This window comes from Pseudorasbora parva, chromosome 11 (assembly GCF_024679245.1).
Source record: "Pseudorasbora parva isolate DD20220531a chromosome 11, ASM2467924v1, whole genome shotgun sequence".
Lineage (NCBI taxonomy): Eukaryota > Metazoa > Chordata > Actinopteri > Cypriniformes > Gobionidae > Pseudorasbora > Pseudorasbora parva.
The window spans coordinates 4,189,874-4,210,013 of NC_090182.1; the positions used below are offsets into that span (position 1 = coordinate 4,189,874).

The 20,140-nt window shown below is 38.6% G+C and overlaps 1 protein-coding gene across 2 annotated transcripts in view; it reads right to left on the reverse strand.

Annotated features, from left to right (window-relative positions):
* The window catches only part of nlgn3a (neuroligin 3a), a 282,714-nt gene that overhangs the window by 22,856 nt on the left and 239,718 nt on the right, over positions 1 to 20,140 (reverse strand). For both annotated transcript variants that reach the window (XM_067456837.1, XM_067456836.1), the window contains one exon: positions 12,780 to 13,569. In XM_067456837.1, the coding sequence (XP_067312938.1) occupies positions 12,780 to 13,569 (790 nt within the window). The remainder of the gene's footprint in view (positions 1 to 12,779; positions 13,570 to 20,140) is intronic.

Below are 20,140 nucleotides of genomic sequence, written 5' to 3' on the forward strand. Positions count from 1 at the left end.
ACATGTATAATACATGTATACAGGAAATAAAGAAAGCAATGGTTTTGCTCTTAGAGAAATGCATACAAAATGATTCACAATACAAATCCTTAAAAAGGTGTTTTTATAGAAAGGTCTTTTCATAGCAGAATAAATCTAATGAATATGACAAGGTGAAAACGAGTCCGAGTTCATTCGACGGGGATGCATTGGTTTTTCATCAGTCTAATTGGCAGCGCTTGGATGATTGTGGACATAGAGACACCAAATCCAATGGCACATCATAAAAGCCTCGGCTCCCACTTCAGTGTCTTAGAGTACTTCGGTCAGGGTCACTTATTTCAATGCAAACTTCATCTTCAACTGCATCGCATTGATTCCAGTGTAAGGCAGTGCATGTACCTTTAATATAAAAGTTTTCTGTATATGGGTTATTTATAAGTACTGGAGGTAGTGTGCGCTACTTTGTGTGGTTTTTCATCTTACCGTACGTTTCAAGGTCCACACACAACTGGCTTTGCTTTTGAAAGATGCAATGTTACATTTCAGTTTTTCTTATCTTTTTTTGCTGTTCTCAAGGTCAGCAGATATAGAATATATAACATAAAACAGCATGACAGAAAGAGAAAGAGAGAGAGAGAGCATGCTCTCAAAGAGCCTTGCTGTTAAGACTAGAGTTTAAACTGCTGTTGTCTAAAGTGTTTTTCTGAGACACAGTGGCTGGGTGTCGTTTAACTCCATTACTTTCTCAGTTCCTCACAGAACAACAACAACAAAAGATACGATAAGGCTACTATTACCCATACTTGGATTAGCAACATGAATAGATGATAATATTAAGAATATTAAAAGCATGATTGTGATTGTGATATCGCTTCGGTTGAGTGAATGATTCAATGACTCACTTTTAAACGTACAACGTTCTTGAAAATAGCTCTAAATAAAACACAGTCACTCTTTTGCGACTCTGAGTAACACACAGCTGTGTTTCGTTACTGAATGAAAATTTAAAACCGGAGCATTGATGTTTTATCACAGTTTTACAATATTAAGTGCTATATTGATTATAATGAATTAATTTGTGTCCAACTGTGCATTAGTTCAGTCATCCGTCATGCCTGTTCGTTCATTTGTAGTCACGTGACAGTATGTTTACATCACATTTAGAAAGAACGATCCTTTCTCCACCAAAAATACAACCTGCACTCTCTCAGTGACTGTCCCAGTACAGATTATTTTCAGTCAGGGAAACAGAGGAAGCTTTATTTTAGGACATATGCAGAACTAAATATGGATATCAGACAGTCTGGTATAAAGAGACAAGATACTGACAGATAAAATATCTGCTTTCTTCAAGTGGTCGTATTTACCATGTTTATCATGTCTTAGGCAATGCATATAAATATTTCTGCCTGATCTGAATCCACATTGGATCACAAACAGGAGTTATTTCGCCGCTGTCTGAAAGGGAGTTTGAGTGATGTTAAAAGTCTTTAATGCGGTAAGGCTGGAAAAACTAGCTGATGCTGAAATGTCTAATCGCTCTGAGAAAACAAAGGAAATTAGCATCTGAACTCATTCATACAGCAAGCGTCTCTGTCCGAGAAGACATCACACTGAGTGAACCATCTATGAATGACTCTAATTTACATGCCTTTCCTCTCACATGAACCTTCCCCCAAACTCCTGCTCCCCCAAACTTGAGATCACCTGAAATGCACCAGAAATCTCTTTGTCAATCCTCACGATACAGTATTATGTTTGATATCATTCTGAAATGTCTCAGTGCGACTGGTAGAGATATCTCAACTCCACAGAAGTAAACTAGAACATCATAAATGTTTTAAGAGTTTAGAGATATATTGTCTTAGTATGATAGGTGTGGTTTTCAGCCATTTGGCCTTTGCATCAATATAAGTCTTGACTGATGCAAATTCTCAGTGATCTCGTGTTTCCATTTGAAAGAGTTTGTGCATTTGTTTCTGGGTATTTAAGGAAATGTTGCAAAGAGCTCAAGTCTCGACACTTTAAACAGGTCAGCCCGTAATGCTGGACGTCTCAACATAGCCAGCATTATGTAATTTTCAGAAGTCAGGTATACATTTCATTCTTTACTTCAGAGTATTTGATGTTATATATGGATTACCTTTGAATTGACTATGTAACTGGCTTTATACATTTACCTGACTGTTAATAAATTGTTACACTTTGTTTGATTTTGACTTGCTCTGGAATTATTCAGGTTGGGTATAATTTCAACAAAGGGTTAAACGGAATAATTAAATGTGTAGTTCAACTATTAAATATAATGACCAAATAACCAATTGGCATTCTAACCTAACTTCTAAATTCTGATTAAATGGAGTCAGATAACGAGGAATTTGAATAATATCCCTTTGCCCCGCCGAAAAGACCGAACGCGCAGCGACCTTCACCCGCCGATCGTTAGCCTCCATTGGGACGATTTGGGCGGCCTTACAATGCTGATGTTAGCTGGTATACACTCTAAAAAATGCTGGGTTGTTTAAACCCAATGTAGGGTCAAATATCGACTAACCCAGCAATTGGGTTATTTTATCCCAGCGATTGGGTTGTTTTAATCCTGCGGTTGGGTTAAATATTTGATTAATACAACCCAATCGCTGGGTTAAAACAACCCAACTGATGGGTTAGTCCATATTTGACCCAACATTGGGTTGTTTTTTACTCAGAATACACTATAGGAGTGTATGAAATAATCTGTGGCACTGGCGTCTGCTGCCTTTGTTAGTAACTACACCTCAAGCCCAAACTGGCCTGCTCTGGACCAATGTATACGGCCCGAGGAAGCCCCGACGTGACAGTGGTAACGCGACTGGTCCATTCATTGCAAAGATGAATTTCATTGATACTGATTTCATTTAATTGGTAACAGCCCTATAGTGTCTTATTATTCTAATTTAATTGATTGATTACATGTAATATACATAGGCTACATTTAAAAAATTGCATTTATAAAGGTAATAATGCAGATAAAAGGTAAGAAGAATACATTTAAACTTTATATAATAATAATTCTAAGAGTCAGCTGTCAACGGCAGTCCTAAACCTGTCAAGGTACCAGCACAATCCCAGGAAAATATTTGTGTATAAAGTGTATTTTAAATCATTTATTTTTAAAATTAGGCTCAAATACTGATTCGTAAGACTGTATAAAACAATGGACGTAGTGTCCATGATGTCACCCGTAGATTTCTAAAGATCATTTGCGAAGCCCAATGTGGGCGGAGCCAGCTGTCACCTTCTTGGCAGCGTGTCACTCCCGGGTAACCAAAAATGGGCAAAGAGGCGGGGCATGGGTGGAGCTGAGCAGCCTGGCTGCTAAAACCACACCCACCTAGCTTGACCACAGTGGCAATCCACCTGTCACTCAAGTGGCCACGCCTTTCATTATGCATAACCTTAAAGGCTTAATATAATTTAAACGGGTGAAATTCAGCCGCCTCACATTCCTCATGAAGGGCAAAATCAACCCAACTCAAAATGTATTAGTCAAAAAGACGGCAATGCTTTTGAAGTAATATGTGTATCTGGAGGGCGAAGGCCCCTGTGCACTCTTCATTATGACTGCTATTGATCGATGTGAGTGATGGTCAACATGTGTCCTGACCGCTGGCCCGCACCGATCTCTCGCTCTCCGCTGATGCTGCTCATTACATTCAACATGCAGACCGGCCTCTTCATCACGGGCATCCAGGGCCCCTCCAGATCCTCTGCAGCTTCCTTACCTTTCCTAAAGCAAATCTGCATATCTGCGAGATATACAGCAGGGGTTCTCAACTCCGGCCCTCAAGGCCCACTTTCCTGCAGAGTTGAGCTCTAACCCTAATCAAACTCACCTGAACAAGCTGTAATCAAAGTCTTCGGGATTACTATAAAGTTGGAGGTAGGCGAGTTTAATCAGGGTTGGAGATAAAGTCTGCAGGAAAGTGGATCTCGAGGGCCAGAGCCGAGAACCCCTGTCCTACAAGTGCTAGACTTAATTGAGAGGGCTGTGAGACTGTTACACAAACCCATCACAATCCCTTTTAATTCCCCAGTGGATTCATAGTAGTCTAAGGAACGGCAAAACAAGCCGATGCGGGAAGCAATTTAGCTCAAAGCCACAGAAAGAGATTGGCCTGGCCTTGGGTTCAGGGTCAACTGATGTTCAAAAGACTTCATTTCCGTCTGGGTGTAGCGGTAAGAGAAACCACTCATTAACATGCAGCATTGAAATTATTATTTTTGTTTTCACAATCACGAGGAAGATACAACAAGACAGTGTGAGTTAATGAGCATCTGCTTGCCATTCAGATGAGGCGATACAGGCAACAGCATTTCAATAAGACAGACGTCAATATAAATGCGTCGATAAAACACGAAATGCAGTCTGTGTCAAATCATTGAGCGATTACAGTCGAGCTGGCATGTGCGCGGCTAAATCTTATTTATTAATCATGCCTTATTGATTATTGATTAGTCATGTTTTATTCTTGGGCTGGAATAGCCAATGTCTCCGCAAGGGACAGCATCATGAAAAAACATGGGCTTTTCAAACAGAAATATCAGGATTCATCCCAGCAGGCCTTAGCATTTGTGAGAGTGGCTTGTGTTCTTGTTACAAGAAAAAAGAGGAGGGCAAAAAGCAAAAGCACAACAGTATTCTGCTCAGCGACGGCACAGCATGGGCTGTTTGACTGGAGGCTGAAAGACACAGTAGAAGAATGCAGAGGAAACAGCCCCTGTCCATCAAACGCTAACGCTACAATCTCCAAAGAAATGCAGACGGCAGCATTTGAGGTCCATTTGCAGCCTGAACAAAGGCGATATGTGCCAACAATTCAGTTATCAAGTGTGAAGAAGGTTCTTGGATGCTTTTGTTTTCGGCAGGAGCAGTGGCCACTGGTTAACGTTTGAGAAATTAATTAGGGTGCTAATGTTTTACACTTTTACTGTTAAAAACCAGCTGAGGGAATGTCTCAAAGCCTTGGAGATTCAAATTCAATTTAATGGTTCTACATTTGGCAGCATTTAACCGTTGTTCTTCCATTTATTTCAGAGCCTAATAATGTTTAATAATTGTGCCAGAGACAGATAAAATGTCAAAGAAAAGGTCGTCTATTGGAATCTATACTTTACTCTTCTACAAAAGGTCTTTATATTGGAAAAAAGGTTGTTTAGAATTTAAAAAAAAAATGTTTGTCCAAAATGGTTATTTTTCAGAACTTTTCACTAGAAGGTTCTATGGAAATGCGTTGTAACCTATTTTAACAGTGCACCGCCTGTTTGAAAAACCCCTTCCAACCGAAGACATTTCAGAAGTTTCCTTTTAAAAGAGCCCTGTAAGCTAAAATGACATTGAATTCCTGATTATTATTCATAAAAAGCAGGATAATACATCTCCTTTCTAGTGAAATTTGACATTATGTCATCAAATATAAAAAGTGTGGCTGTGGACATGCCATTTTTTTTCAGGATTTACTGAAGTTTTATTATATTAAAGGGGGGCATACCATGAAAATCTGTCTTTTTCTGCATTTAAGTGCTATAATCGGGTCCCCGGTGCATCTCACAACCCAGAAAACGTGAAAAAAGGATATCCGAGCCTTGGCGGATGCAGTGGATTTATTTCATTTGTGAAGGGAATGTGACCAAGAAATGAGCTACATTTTTATATGTTTGTGTGAATCATTGTACACTGGACTTCTGAAACGAGGGCCAGTAAACGCAGGATTTACACAATTTGGATTTGTCACCGTTGACATATAAAGCAACAATGATTGCTAAATGCAACATATTTAACTTATAGATCTACCAATCTCTGAGTAAAAATGAATAATTTTTACCCCCCCCCCCAACAAATCTCATGTAAAAATGTAAATTTGACCCCCATTTACAAAACATTGTACTCAATAAATATACATTTGTGACATTTCATATTTTGGGTTTCATCACCATTTATGTTTATTTGTCAAAAGTTTGACACAGGGACCTCTGGTTAAGTTGACATGGAATGACCCGACTATGAAAACCACAAAATAAAAGATTTGAAAACATTAAGGTGAACCAAAACCCAAAACCAACATGACAATGACACTGCTTGGACTGCAGATTGACACAAACTATAAAATATAAAGTATAAATATGTCACTGGAGCCCTTCACTAGTCCTGTCTCACGGGTGTATTTGTGGTAATAGTCAACAATACATCGTAAGGGTCAAAATTATAAATTTTTCTTGAATGCCAAAAATCATTAGGATATAAAGATCATGTTCCATGAAGATATTTTGTATATATATATACAATTTATTATTAGTATTAATATGTATAGCTAAGTACTTCATTTGGACAAGTTTAAAGGAGATTTTCTCAATATTTAGATTTGAATCTCAGCCAAATATACAAATCACACATCAATGGAAAGCGTATTTATTCAGCTTTCAGATGATGCACACATTTCAATTTCAGAGAATTGACCCTTATGACTGGTTTTGTGGTCCAAGTTCAGATATACTCTATTTATTAGGCTATATCTGTGGTGCTCGTTCTCAGGCTTGGCACCCAATAAGGGAACATTTGTTTCTTTGTCACTTCACTTTCCCTAGTCTTCTGTCAAACATGCCTTTCTACCCAGATTTCACAGTTAATGGTTGTTTTTGTGTTGTATTTCAACTGCAGGGGGAAAAACACGGCTTGTAAGCACCATGAAGCGGAAATAAGACTAGCTTTGGGGAATGATACATGCTGTTGACATTAAGCGGCACAATACTAGCGTAATGTTCACCTAGTCCACTCTAGGATCCATATTCACGTATGTATCCGGCGCAGGTACAAGTGTCCAATTTAGAAGGCTATCTAGGTCATCACATGGAGAAGCTGTAAGCACACTCCACATGCTGTAGTGCACATTTGTGGCTCTAGCCCAGCATGCATCAGGACTGAACCAGAGAGTTTCCTGGTTAAGATGGAGGTAATGATTTGTGAGTATTCATGGTATTGAGAGGTTCATTATCCTTGCATCTAATCCTTTGTTCTGTAAATCCGAGTGCTAAGCAGGATCCTATATAATCCGCTCCTCACAATAGAGCCAGACAAATGGAGCAACTCTATGGGCCGTAACATCAGAAACTCAGCACTTCAGTAGATCCGGAAACTGATTCTATAATGCCAGTCCGATTGAGAGCCATTAGACGAATGACTGCAAGAGGATACGCTGTTTGTCATGTAATAAATAATCTTTACATAATAGTATTTCTGAGAGGCCGCTTTTGAAATGGGCTGGCTGTTCGACAGTGAGTGATTATTTTATGTTTTTAAGGCTAGATAGGGGATGGTTTTGTGTCTTAAAAATATATTCGAGACTCCATAAAATTCTAACATTGTGTCGTCCCAGATCTGTGATGAATCCACATGTGCCGGATGTGAGCCGGATCTGGGCCGACACTATGTTTCCATTTGGGTTGAAATTGGAAATTTTTGTACATTGAAAATTAGCTTTGATGACCTTTTGATAAAATTTCCATTTTAAGGATTTAAATCAGATTTATTCATTCATAATTGATAGTGTTTCTCTTATGACAAAACGGACCAAAATACGGACTAATTGACTCATCTTGGAGGCTTCTGAAGACGTTAAATCACAAGCGGCTTATTTAATCTTGTTTGGCACAACCAGGCATTGTTAGGTGGAGCTAGTGCGAATAGCACTTGCCAATAAGGCACGCTATTTGCACTTGGTAATAATTATTATTATTATATATATATGCACCGTGGAACGTTTTTCAATGAATGAATTTTGACGGACCGATTATACTGGAACACCAACTAGCGTTCACAAGTCACGACAACAACAAACCAGTGAACATGAAGGAAGAAGCTGATGAGGCCGCTTTGCTTGGCCCCGTGGATGGGAAATTTTGTTTTAAAAAGCGAAAGGATGGAAGTGTCCACAAGAGCACGGTTGTGTGCAAGCTATACAACAAGGAATCTGCGTATCACCGCAGCACATCGAGCCTCAAATATCACAGATATGCTTTTGCTACACTTAATGGCAAACATTGCGCTGGTCTGCTGGACTGAAATAAATAAACTATATTTAGTTGATTAAGCTTATGTATTCAGTCATTATTCAATGGTATACTAAACATCCATGTGAAAAATTACTTCTCACTGTTCTCAGGTCAAATATTTATATGCAATTAAAATGCGATTAATTTTGAATAATTAATTACAAAGCCTCTAATTAATTAGATTAATTTTTTTAATCGAGTGCCGGCCCTAATATATATATATATATACTTTTGTCCACTGTAGTGGACATTATATTTTAGTGAGTTTCTGTGACGTCACAGTTTTGAGTCAGGATGTCCTTTATAGAGCACATTCAGGGCTTTGCAAAGATACCAAATGTTTGGAGGTGTCACCAGGACAAAAACAACTTCTTGGTCTTTAAAAATGGCTGACATTAATGTTTAGCACTCTTATGGAAATATGATCATATTTTGTAATTATAATTTAAATCTGATTAATTTTCTAATTGTTTGTTATAAATCAACATCTCAGGAAAATGCTATGGGGTTTCTAATCTAAATATGACTCTTTGTTACAAAACAGGGCATTGATTTCATAAATGTCCACTGTAGAGGACACCGGGACATAAATCATGTTTATCAGCCATTTTGGAGACACAACAAGTAAATAGAAAAATAAATTACATATCAATATTCCTATGAAATATTACATATTATTTTGAAAATGTTGCCAATTATTACTCCCCTTATTAGACTTCTTTTTTTCATTACATGTTGCACCTAGAACACAATAATATGCAAATTAGATGCAATATACCGATACATTGTATTGAATGGGAAAATCCAAGTATGGTCATTTTACCCACATATTGCATAAAGTAAGATGGTATATCAAAGCATTCAGTTATATCTTTTATAACATAGCTCAGAATCATCTTTAATAAAAAGTTTGTTTTAAAAAAATCCTGAAACTTAAAAATGTATTCATGAATTAAAAATAAATCCCATTGTTTTTGCCTATACATGCAATATCATTTCATTAAAAAAATTTAACAACTGAGTCCTGGTGTCAACTACCATAACTATCATAAAATATGAATATAATATAATTTTGCAAAAAAATAATCTGTCCATTTGTTTCTTATGCTCTAAACAATCTAATGACATGAAAAAATACAAAATTCAAAAAACTTTTTTTTTTTTCTGGGTCCCAGGCACGCACGCATGTATATATTGTTACATATCATTTTTTTTAAATACATTTATATATAATATACAGTCAAACCAAAAAATAATCAGAGACCAGATATAATGTGGTGCGTGTGCAGGAAACTATAGTTCAGTGAGGATAACAAAATAAAGTAAACCGTGACATAATATTCTTAAAAATTCGTCATAGAGTGACTAGCTGTCCAATTGATAAAACTTTGGAACTACGATTCAGACACTTTGACCTGATCAGTGATTTTTCTTTCATTGCTAATGCGACCTTTTACACCACAGACTGAACAAAATGAAGCATTGACCTAAATTGGTATTATCTAATTGTGTTCTTAAATCTAACAGCTGATTGGTTGATTGTAGTCCATTACATCCCGTTCCATCAAAGTTATCTGAAATTCTTACCTCTGTGTTCTTGTCATATTTTATTAGCATTTTCTAAACTATAGTGAATAAACTGATAATGTGAACAAAAGTTGAAGGTGAAAGTCTGAATACATTTAGGTTTGACTGTACATTTTCTTAAGTACATGTACTGTATGTGTGTATTCAATATACATAATAATTCTACACAGTACACACACACATTATGCAAACAAATGTTTATTTTGGATGTGATTAATCGTGATTAATAGTTTGAGAGCACTGAATAATAATGCATTATGTAAATAAACACTTTTATGTGAGATGTGATTAATCGATTTGACATCGATTTGAAGGCTGAGACTGTTTCATATCGATATCAGAGCGTATTGTGATTATTGGATGGCATATTTTGTTCGTGCATAAACTTAAAACGGCACAGATTTTTGGGGATTTAAGGAACAATATTGCTTTAAAAATTAGGATCAATGAAAATCCACCCAAGCACAGAAACAACAAACAGCACTAGTCAAACATTGTCAGTTCTTTCTTTCTTTCTTACTGAGAAAATCTGGCAGTCTAACTGAGAAAGATCTTACCCTGTGGGGGAAAACCAGAGTTTAGCGTACAAATGTCCCATGCCCTTGAGCTAAATTGACATTTTCTGGACAGATGTTGTTCTGAAATGTTCTCTGATACGCTTGCAGAATGTTGACTCGAGCATTCAGCGTAAGAAAAAAATAGCCTGAGGTACTCCACCATTAGCATTTCCATTTTTGGCTACACCTAGTGTGCACTTAACATTTAAAGAAAGATTTATAAACGTCAAGGGGTGTCATTTTTATTGTGACTGGTAAAAGTAGAGAAGCAGCAGCATGACCAATCAATTTTTCTCAGTAACAGCAGTTGTCAAATTAGATTTGTGTTGTTAGAGCTGATTACAAGCGCTCCTCATACAGATCTATAACGCTTTGTGCTCCGGGCAGGATTGAGCAGGAAGGAGAGCTAGGGAGGAGGCGTTGTTGGTGATGCGGTCACCTGGGGCGGCACTGATCAACTGAAGACAGGGGTTTTGATCGATAATGCCGAGAGGCAGAAATGCGATAAGTTCCACTGATAATTCTCTCGGCACAGGGTTCCTGAGTCCCATTCATACTGTATGTGCAGTAAACAATGATGCTCAGTAACAGATTTTACTCTGGGCAAACAACAGACATACTCAATGAGTGTTACCCACACTGCACGTTCTTTCAATTGCACATTAGTGGTACAAAAATACCAAAATAGTTCTGATTTAGCAGCTGATTATTGGCACTCTGCTAATAATATGCTATTTAAACACCTGCCTGAAATAGGCTAGTTTGAAGTCCTGCCATCGGGGCTTGACATTTATGTTTTTGCTCTCCAGTCTCTGTGGCTTGTGGTTTTCCAAAGTTATGAACCACTCAACATTTTCACTGGCCACAATTTTGACATCGATACCATGGGGAACAACTGCCATATAGATATTTTTAATATCATCTCATAATTTGTCAGCAGGAATATTAGGCTGCTGTCACTTTAAATGTGCACTATGCAACTTTTCCTCCACTGGAGGGCGCCTATTCTAAATGGCTCACCGGGACTTTTATTATGACGGGACTGGACACAGTCGCCGGGCGGCCGCACTTCCGCTTTGTAAAAACAGCTATTTTTATCATATCAGATACATTTAAGGGGCCAAGGGCTTCGGCCATCCGTCCGCTCTCTTCCCTGAAATGAAATGAAGTAGTGGGCTGTACTTTCCACACGATTGACATCAGGTTCAAGTACGCCAAGTTGGCTGGTGGTTATGTTGCCGGCATACCGCCTCCCATGGCCGAGACTGGTATTACGACACCTGTCGGGCCGGGGCTAGTAATGCTACTGCTAATTAAGGTTGATATCTCTGCAGCACTATAACTTGACATTTTTTTAATGACATCATCGCCCTTATTTCTTCTCATTCTTTTGATGCGTGTCGGTCATTTTTTTGATATTTTTACCTCAATTTTTACAGATGGCACCTTTAAGAGCTGACGCACGGATCCATTACACTGATAAACATGCATTTTCTTTCTCAACTGTTTACATTCACTTAAAACAGAACTGACTGTGTTTATGTGAATACTTGGCAAGGCTGACATTTTAACATTATAGTGTGTGTGTTTGACTCTTTAAGTGCAATTAGCAGCAAAAAGAGCTCCGTTTTTTTTGCTGAGAGGTGGCTTTATGTGGGTGTGAACTCAAAATCTGCAGGCATGAGTAAAATTATGTGCAATACATGCAATCCCAAAGCGAAATTCAAGCCCTGTAAGAGCAACAATATTCATCCGGAGCAAATGAAGAGAGTGTGTGAGAGGAGGAGGGTTTGTGTGTCACTTGCTGTCGGAGAGATGAGAAAGAGCACAGAAAATTAGTATTGGAAGCGTTTCAGATATCGGTATTCAGATATCAGTATCGTTGTGCATCGAAATATATATATTGTTAACCACACTAAATTGCACTTTTTATTATTTCAGATGCCTTTTAAAAGACTACAATTGAAAAATGTATTTATTATATATAAAATTCAACCCACCGGAGTGGCTAGTAGGAGAGACTGCATTACGCGCCACCGCTGAAATACACACACATTTGGCCGGTTTGCGGGTGATAATGTCAAGCCCTGACTGCCATTATTACCGTGACTTCGCTAAATCAGCACGGTACACATTTGCATAATGCCTGTCTGTGTACTTTGACCCGCCCTCATGAAGAGCTGGCTAAGAGATTTTGCTATGTTTAGAAGACATTGTATGTACTTCTGATAGGCATAGTTACATTACCAAATATATAATACTAATACAGCTGCTCATGAATCCTCAGGAGCTGAAAATGTACATGTTCAACACATGCTCTAAGTGGTCAACCAATCACAGCAGACTGAGCCAACTGACCAATCAGAGCACACTTGACTTTTCAGAAAGGCCGGGCTTTAAAGAGACAGGAACTAAAAAGCAGAGAGTAAAAAAAGAGCTGCTGCAGCAATAGTGTATTTGTAATTTTAAATCATGTAAATGTATTCTAGCATACCCCCAAAATATGCATATATATGGGCACCAGAGTTTACCCCAGACTTTGCATGTTGTAAGGTACGCACTTACCCAGTTTTGGCAAAGTTTGTCCAGTAGGTCATGACAACAGCACTAAGCATGACATCATTTTTGGAGAAGTTGCAGGGGAAGAGGTCGGTCGGACCAATCATGGGAATACCAAAGACGTAGGGCACCTCGTCTCCGTGGGCCGCGTCTGACCAGGCGGGCTTCATCAGGCTCTGGCAGTGGTGGTAGAAGGCGTAGAAGTAGGTGGGTGATCCGTATCGGGCGTGAAGATCTGCCGTCACCACCGAGGGCTCCACCCACTGATGATCAGTAAAAAGCGCCACCAGAGTCTTACGCCGCGTCTCGGGGTTGTCTCTGTCTGCCCAGTCCGTGTACATGAACTTAATGGTTTCTCGAAGTGTATCCTTTCCCTCTGGATAACCATACAGACTGTCCACAAAGTCTGAGACAGAAAAGTCGAAATCATTGCCCGAGACACCATCTTCAGAGTCCACGACGTTTTCCACAAAGCGCAGACCCTCACCCTGGTTGACACCCAGCATGATGTCGTAGTTGAGAAACTCGCCTTGCTCCATCAGGATCTCTGGGTCATCGGGAATGACGTCGCCATCGATGACTGGGCCGAAGGCTACGTGGTATCTCGCCGGCTGGATGTCTTGTTCCACCAGTTCTCGAGCGCTCTTCTTCCTCAAGCAATCCACCATGTCCAAAGTGTCCAACACATTACAGCCCACTTTCTCTGCCAGCAGCCTTGTGTACTTAACCGGCTGGTAGTTGACGGCCCAGCTAGACAACGCTGAGCCACTTTGGATTATGGCACGATGAAACAGTCCTGCAGCAAGAGGAGAAGAAATAATGTGTTTTAGACAAGGCTTCACATCAGGAATCAATGATTATAAAGAAGGACTGGCAAGTTAGTTTTTAGATTTAGAATAAGTACAGGAATAGTTGTTATTTTGGGTACTCTCTCTGTGCCTGACTCAAAGGTAGTGTGATTAAGGGGCCGTTTACATGGCCATTTAAAAACGGAAAACTTTTTGTGTTTTGGCCACTCATTTACACGACAACTGCATTTTGGGTCCTGAAAACACAAGCCTTTGAAAACGATGCCTTAACCGTTTCTATGCAAACAACAAAAAAGTGAATTTGTGAAAATGGTGACGTCATGCACGGGTATCACATGTTCGCAGGGTGTTTCTTGACAAAGTCGCATCGCCATCTACTGGCCTGGCATGCATAATACAGCCTTTTTAGTCATTTCGTAGATTTGTGTGATAAGCTTGTCATCTGTTTTTAGTACATCGTTGTCATTTTAACATACCCTTTAGTGTTATCATGGAAGTATATACATTAACACCTTATAAAACAAACCACATAATCTGAAAAAGCCTATAAATGTCCAAATTAAACACCCTTTTGCCTGCTAGCTTAGTGCTAATATATTAACTCGCTGAAAATCAGCCTAAGCCAGTTTGACCATCTGAAAAGTGTCCAAAACTCTTCTAAAAACAACCAACCATACAACCTGACCTGACTGGGAGACCAGCTTAGACCAGTCAACCAGCTTAGGCAGGTTTTAGCAATTTTGTTTTATTTTTCCGGCAGGGTATCCTGGTCTGCAAACAGTATTTAAAGTTAACATGTACCAGTAAAACATCACCTCCTGTCTGAAACCTGTCTGAAAACAAAGCAGGCTACAGTCAACAGCGTGTGAGCTGATACAGTACTGCTACTAAGGAACAAATGGAAAGGCTATTTTCATTAGCAAGAACACGATACCCCTGATACCCCAAGGGGGACTGAATCTTTGCACAACAGTGGAACAAACCATCAAACAGCATAGGATTTTATTATCTCCCTGTTCCCCAAATAGTGCACTATACAGTATGCTCTATATGAAATGAGTGAATGATTTCATATCCAGCAAACGTCCGTCCACCAATCAGATCTATTGAGGCTCAGGTATATTCATGGCTATCATTGCGAAATAACAGCTTTTAACTCTTTCCCCTGCCATTGACAGAACTCTCTGTGTTTTCTCTAATATTCGGCAGGGGGCTCTATTATGTATCTTCTGAAAGAGTACAGAATCTCTTGATCAAAACACAGGCGAAGAAAAAGCAGAAATGAGCGATATCACATATGCATATGTAAAATAACACGATCACCAACATTAAACATTATCAAAACTGCCTAATGTTACTGAATGAAAGGCCAACCCAGGATGAACGATTGGTCTGTGAAGCTTTGGGGTGTTGATGGACTCCATCTGTGTTTTGATCATCATTCAAAAATGTGTGTTTCTCAGTATTTAAAGAAACAACAGATCCTCTGCTTTTTATGCTAGATTCATGTGTTATTTTTTATCAACACTTAAATGTTCAAAATGTTCCTTGTTTAATGAAACTTACCCACATTTAAGTGATGATAAAAAAACGTATAAAGCTAGAATAAAAAGCAGAGAAAAACCATTAAATAGTGCAGATGAAAGAATGTGTTTCGTACAAATGGCACCTAACTCTGGATGGTTGTGGACTGTGGGCCAGTGATGTGGAAACGATATGGAAATAAAAGCAAACTGAATTCTAAAGACACCTTTTAGCCTTTAGTCTTAATTATGTACTTGTCTGCCACAATAATGCCTTCATTTAGCTCTTAATGCTAGGCCTTACCTAGCAAATATTGATATATGAGTTAATTTGTGATTCATTTGATTAACCAATCAGTATTCCATGCATGTAAACCAATATAATGCAATCGGCTGAGATCCTTATTATAAAGTCAAATTTAAAAAGAAGAGAAGCCTTGTGTTATTATCTGGAGATGGTGAAGGATTGGAGAGTGTGACCCTTTGATTGGAATACTTTAATGACCAGCGTAACCCGTTTAGGTCTAAATATTTTCCCCGAGTTTGTTTGCATTGATCTCAGATAATCACGTCTGCCAAAGCAAGGCAGAATGCAGAATATGATTAAACCCAATCATTACACAAACACGGGCACAGATGGCCGAGGAATGCAACACAATTTCATCCACGCTGCTGAAATGTTCACAGCTATAATCTACGCCCACATTTGAGTCTTGATGTGTATCTGAATGTGCCGAGATTCACCACTCACTTTTTAACACGCACAAGTCAATACCCGAACCTTTCATCGCACCCCTAGCTTAGATCAGCGATATGCACATGCTAACGGGATCTAATTCCTCAACTACACTTACACTCCTACTCCTTCTTTATCCACCACAAAGAAGCCTGGGCTCAGCAGTGCGTAGGTAGTATAACGTACCACACATCCCAGCAGTGAGAACGGTTTTGGCCTCACTCCCACCTTAATGACCGCTCAATATTACTATTACCACCCCTCTGCAGTAGAACACATCGCAGCTAGAGACTCAAGTGAGACTAGCATGTACATAGTACTGTTCAATGATCATGAATGCCTTGAAAATGACAAGGAGATATATCCGGGCTATTTGGGGGCCTAAAAAAGTTCTCCTTTGTGCTTGCACCAGGTTTGTTTCTCTTGAAGACTTCCTCCTCTAGGCACTTTCTTACCTGACTGCACAAATTGATCCGCAGCGAGGCTTTTCTTTGTCGGCCCACTGCACACTAAGGAAATTTACCCACTACTTAGGTCTCCTCATTTCCCCAAAGATAACTTTCTGGAAGCCAAGCGATGAAGAGAGTCCAAGGCAGATAGACAGGCTGTGATATTTCCAATCCAACTAACCTGCGTAACCTTTAATTTTTTTTTGTGGCTATTGCTCTTGATTTGAAGAGGATGGGGTTGGTGTGCTGTCAGATGCAGTGCTGGTATAGCGTTAACACCTGACACGCGTGTATTTGTGCGCGCGGCTGTGAATAGCAGAGCTCTTCGCTACGCTGCAGTGGCTCGGGACAGGACAGTGGCCAGACTCCCAGGGCGAGGGAGCAGATGTCAAGGATATCGACTCTCTCTCTCTCTTCACAGCATTCACAGGGTGGATGTGGGATGAAAGATGGCCACCTGGGGCACGGGAAGCCAAGACTCTATCTGTGCACTTGTCCCAAATGCACAAGCTTTTTTAGCTTTTAACACCCAGTACAGTATTAAGCATTACGTCTGCTACAGACCTGCTCGGAAATCCTTTTTCTTGGGATAGACATGTAAGTAGAGTACTGTACCAAGATGACACCTATTGAATCCTAGGCTACGATGCGAGTTAGTATATAAGATTAAAAAAATCTCAACAAGCACTAGTGAACAAATATAGAAAGATGAACTAAATCAAAATGCACTGGGAACTGTGGTCAAAATAAATATTATCAAAGATAAATGCTGTAAAGACAAATCTGCATCCTTTTAATCTTTCATAAAAATAAAAATAAAATCACAAAATTCTAACCTTTCATTGAAGTAAAAGAACTGAAAGTGAGAGGTAAATCTTATTATGCTTTTTGCAAAAACCCATTGGCTATAATTTTTGGCACCCTTTTATTAAATACTTTATGCAACCTCCTTTTCCCAAGATAACGGCTCTGAGTCTTCTCCTATAATGCCTGATGAGTTTGGAGATCAGAGAGTATTCCTCCATCCAGAATCTCTCCAGATCCTCCAGATTCACAGCTCTTATCACCAGTTCACTCATTCTCTAAAGGGTTCAGCTCAGGGGGCTGGGATGGTCATGGCAGAAGCTTCAATTTGTATAATAATTATATAATAATAATAATTAGTAATAATTCTGACCACTACTGTATGTGTACTAAAAAAAGAGGAGGAAGAGAGAGAATATGGATGTGGTCATGGCTAAGGAAAACATTCTAATTTTTCAGCAACAGAGCTTGAGGTAAGTAGTCTTAAGTTTTAGCATCAATACGGCAATTCATGTTGCATTATTATTGGCTAGTCAGTAGACGTAGGTCATAGAAGCAAACACACTGTGAGACACTGTCAGAAAATTATTGTAGGTTATCTTTGGTCACAAGACTGACAACAGCTGTCTCACCTCTCACTTTATGACATAGGATCATCTCATTAGAGCCACAATTAGCCATCTTTAATCTGGGACAGATGAGCATTAGGCCAAAAACATATATATTTATACAGTTAGAATATGCTGATGTTAAAGGGTTAGTACACCCAAAAATGAAAATGACCCCATGATTTACTCACCCTCAAGCCATCCTATGTGTATATGACTTTCTTTTTTCAGACGAATACAATCAGAGATATATTAAATAATGTCCAAGCTTTATATTGGGAGTGAATATAGAATTAGATTTCTAAGCCCAAGAAAGTGCATCCATACACTATAAAAGACATCCACATGGCTCCAGGGGTTAATAAAGGCCTCTCGAAGCGAAGCCATGCGTTTGTATGAGAAAAAAATATCCATATTTATAACTTTATACACTGAGCTAGCTTCCGGCAGACGGCCAAACGTGTAACCCCTGACCAGAGGTGGACAGTAACTAGTTGTTGTGGAGTTGGTGACTTGTAACTTGTCATTTTCACTGTAAGGAATCTGTAGTTTTACTCAAGTATGGTTTTCAGGTACTCTTAACCCCTCTGAAAACACATCGTGCTAGGCAACAAACTCTCTAATATCGAAATCCTCAGACGTTTCTCTTAAAAAAATTCTCGTTTAGCCTTCTAATTCATGACCGGTATTTTGCTCTATCCTCTGCACTTACACATCAATACGTCATGCGTCAGGTCAACAGTTTCTATTCCGTCATAAATCGATGCCTACGCCGTCTGCCAGAAACTAGTAATTTTGGTTTATAAAGTTATAAATATGGATCTTCTTCTCACACAAATGCATGACTTGCCTTCAGAAGGCCTTTATTAACCCCATGAAGCCATGTGGATGTATTTTATGATGGATGGATGCACTTTTTTGGCCTTCAAAATTTCATCCCTCCATTCATTCCCATTATAAAGCTTGGAAGAGGAAATTATTTAATATAGCTTAGATTGTATTCATCTGAAAGAAGAACGTCATATACACCTAGGATGTCTTGAGGGTGAGTAAATCATGGGGTAATTTTCATTTTTAAGTGAATTAACCCTTTGTTTATTCTTTATTTATGTTTTTTAAGAAGAATGTATTTGTCCACATTGATTTTCATTATATGCAAAACAATATATTATCATAGACAATCTGGAACAGCATGAGGGTGAGCAAATGATGACCGGATATTCATTTTTGGGTGAACTAAATCTTTTAATGTGTTCTTGTGGTGGTGACAAACTTCAGAACACAAGGGGGCGATAGAGTTTCCTTCAAACGTCTGTGCCAAACCTGGGGCGGGTTTAGGTGGCTGGTCCGTTTAGTTTGTGTTTTAGGCACCCTGAAAGTGCTCTGGCTTCTAGCGGTGTTCAACACTATAGTCACACTCCTCTGAATAAAGTCTCTGCCCTAGTTTCTCTGGCTCCAAATTAAAGGTCACTACTTAGTAACAGATTTTTTAGAGACAAAATCATGTGGCTTTTAGCATTAATTAGTTATTATATTTATGTTATATGATTTATATAATTATTTTACTCTAAATCCATTACACATGAGTAATTAAGTTGAACAATTTTGTAATTAAAATGTATATAAATACATACAGATAATATGATATGCAATATGCTTCAGAATAATAAAGCTTTGACAACATGTGAGCTTACGTATTCAAATCTGTATATATATATAAACTTCACAACATTCATGTGTACTGATATAGCAATATATTTTCTTCTTGCTGTAATACATTTATACACTTCATGTTTTTTATGGAATAGGCCCGTTGCAGTGTTTATTATAAATTATTTATCAGTATTTATAATTTTTATATTATTCATAATCTAGCATCAAAATGGGCCCTGACTGGGATTCACAGACTGTGATTGTAAAATTGTAAATCCTGCAATGTTTTTTAGTATTTTCATTTAAAAAAAAACTGTGTGTACATTTATAACACTAATTGTTTGTATGATATTACTTTTGCATCAAATTACAAAAAAAAAAACAACGTACCGCTGCTGTGAGGGAGTTTCTAACACAGCGTCTATGGGAGTGATGGTAAAAATAACACATTTCTCTCTTTTTACTGTCGTTATAAATCTCACTCTATTTTGTCCCTGTTTTTGAAAGTTGTGAAATCACTATTGTTGCATTTTTAATTTGCTATTTGACCAAATGGGGACACAAAAATATTTTTAATGTATTCTCTCATTCACCGCTATAAAAGTCTACCCAACTATGATGACTTCCGCTCTGAGAAAACTGGAAAATTGAAAAGGGTCAATAACAGCGACATCTCTTCTCTGATGACGAGGGCGGAGCAACCTGTCACTCACATGATCTCCACCAATAGCAAACCACAACCATCCAATCACTTCCCCACAGACAAAATCAAGCCCCGCCCCTAC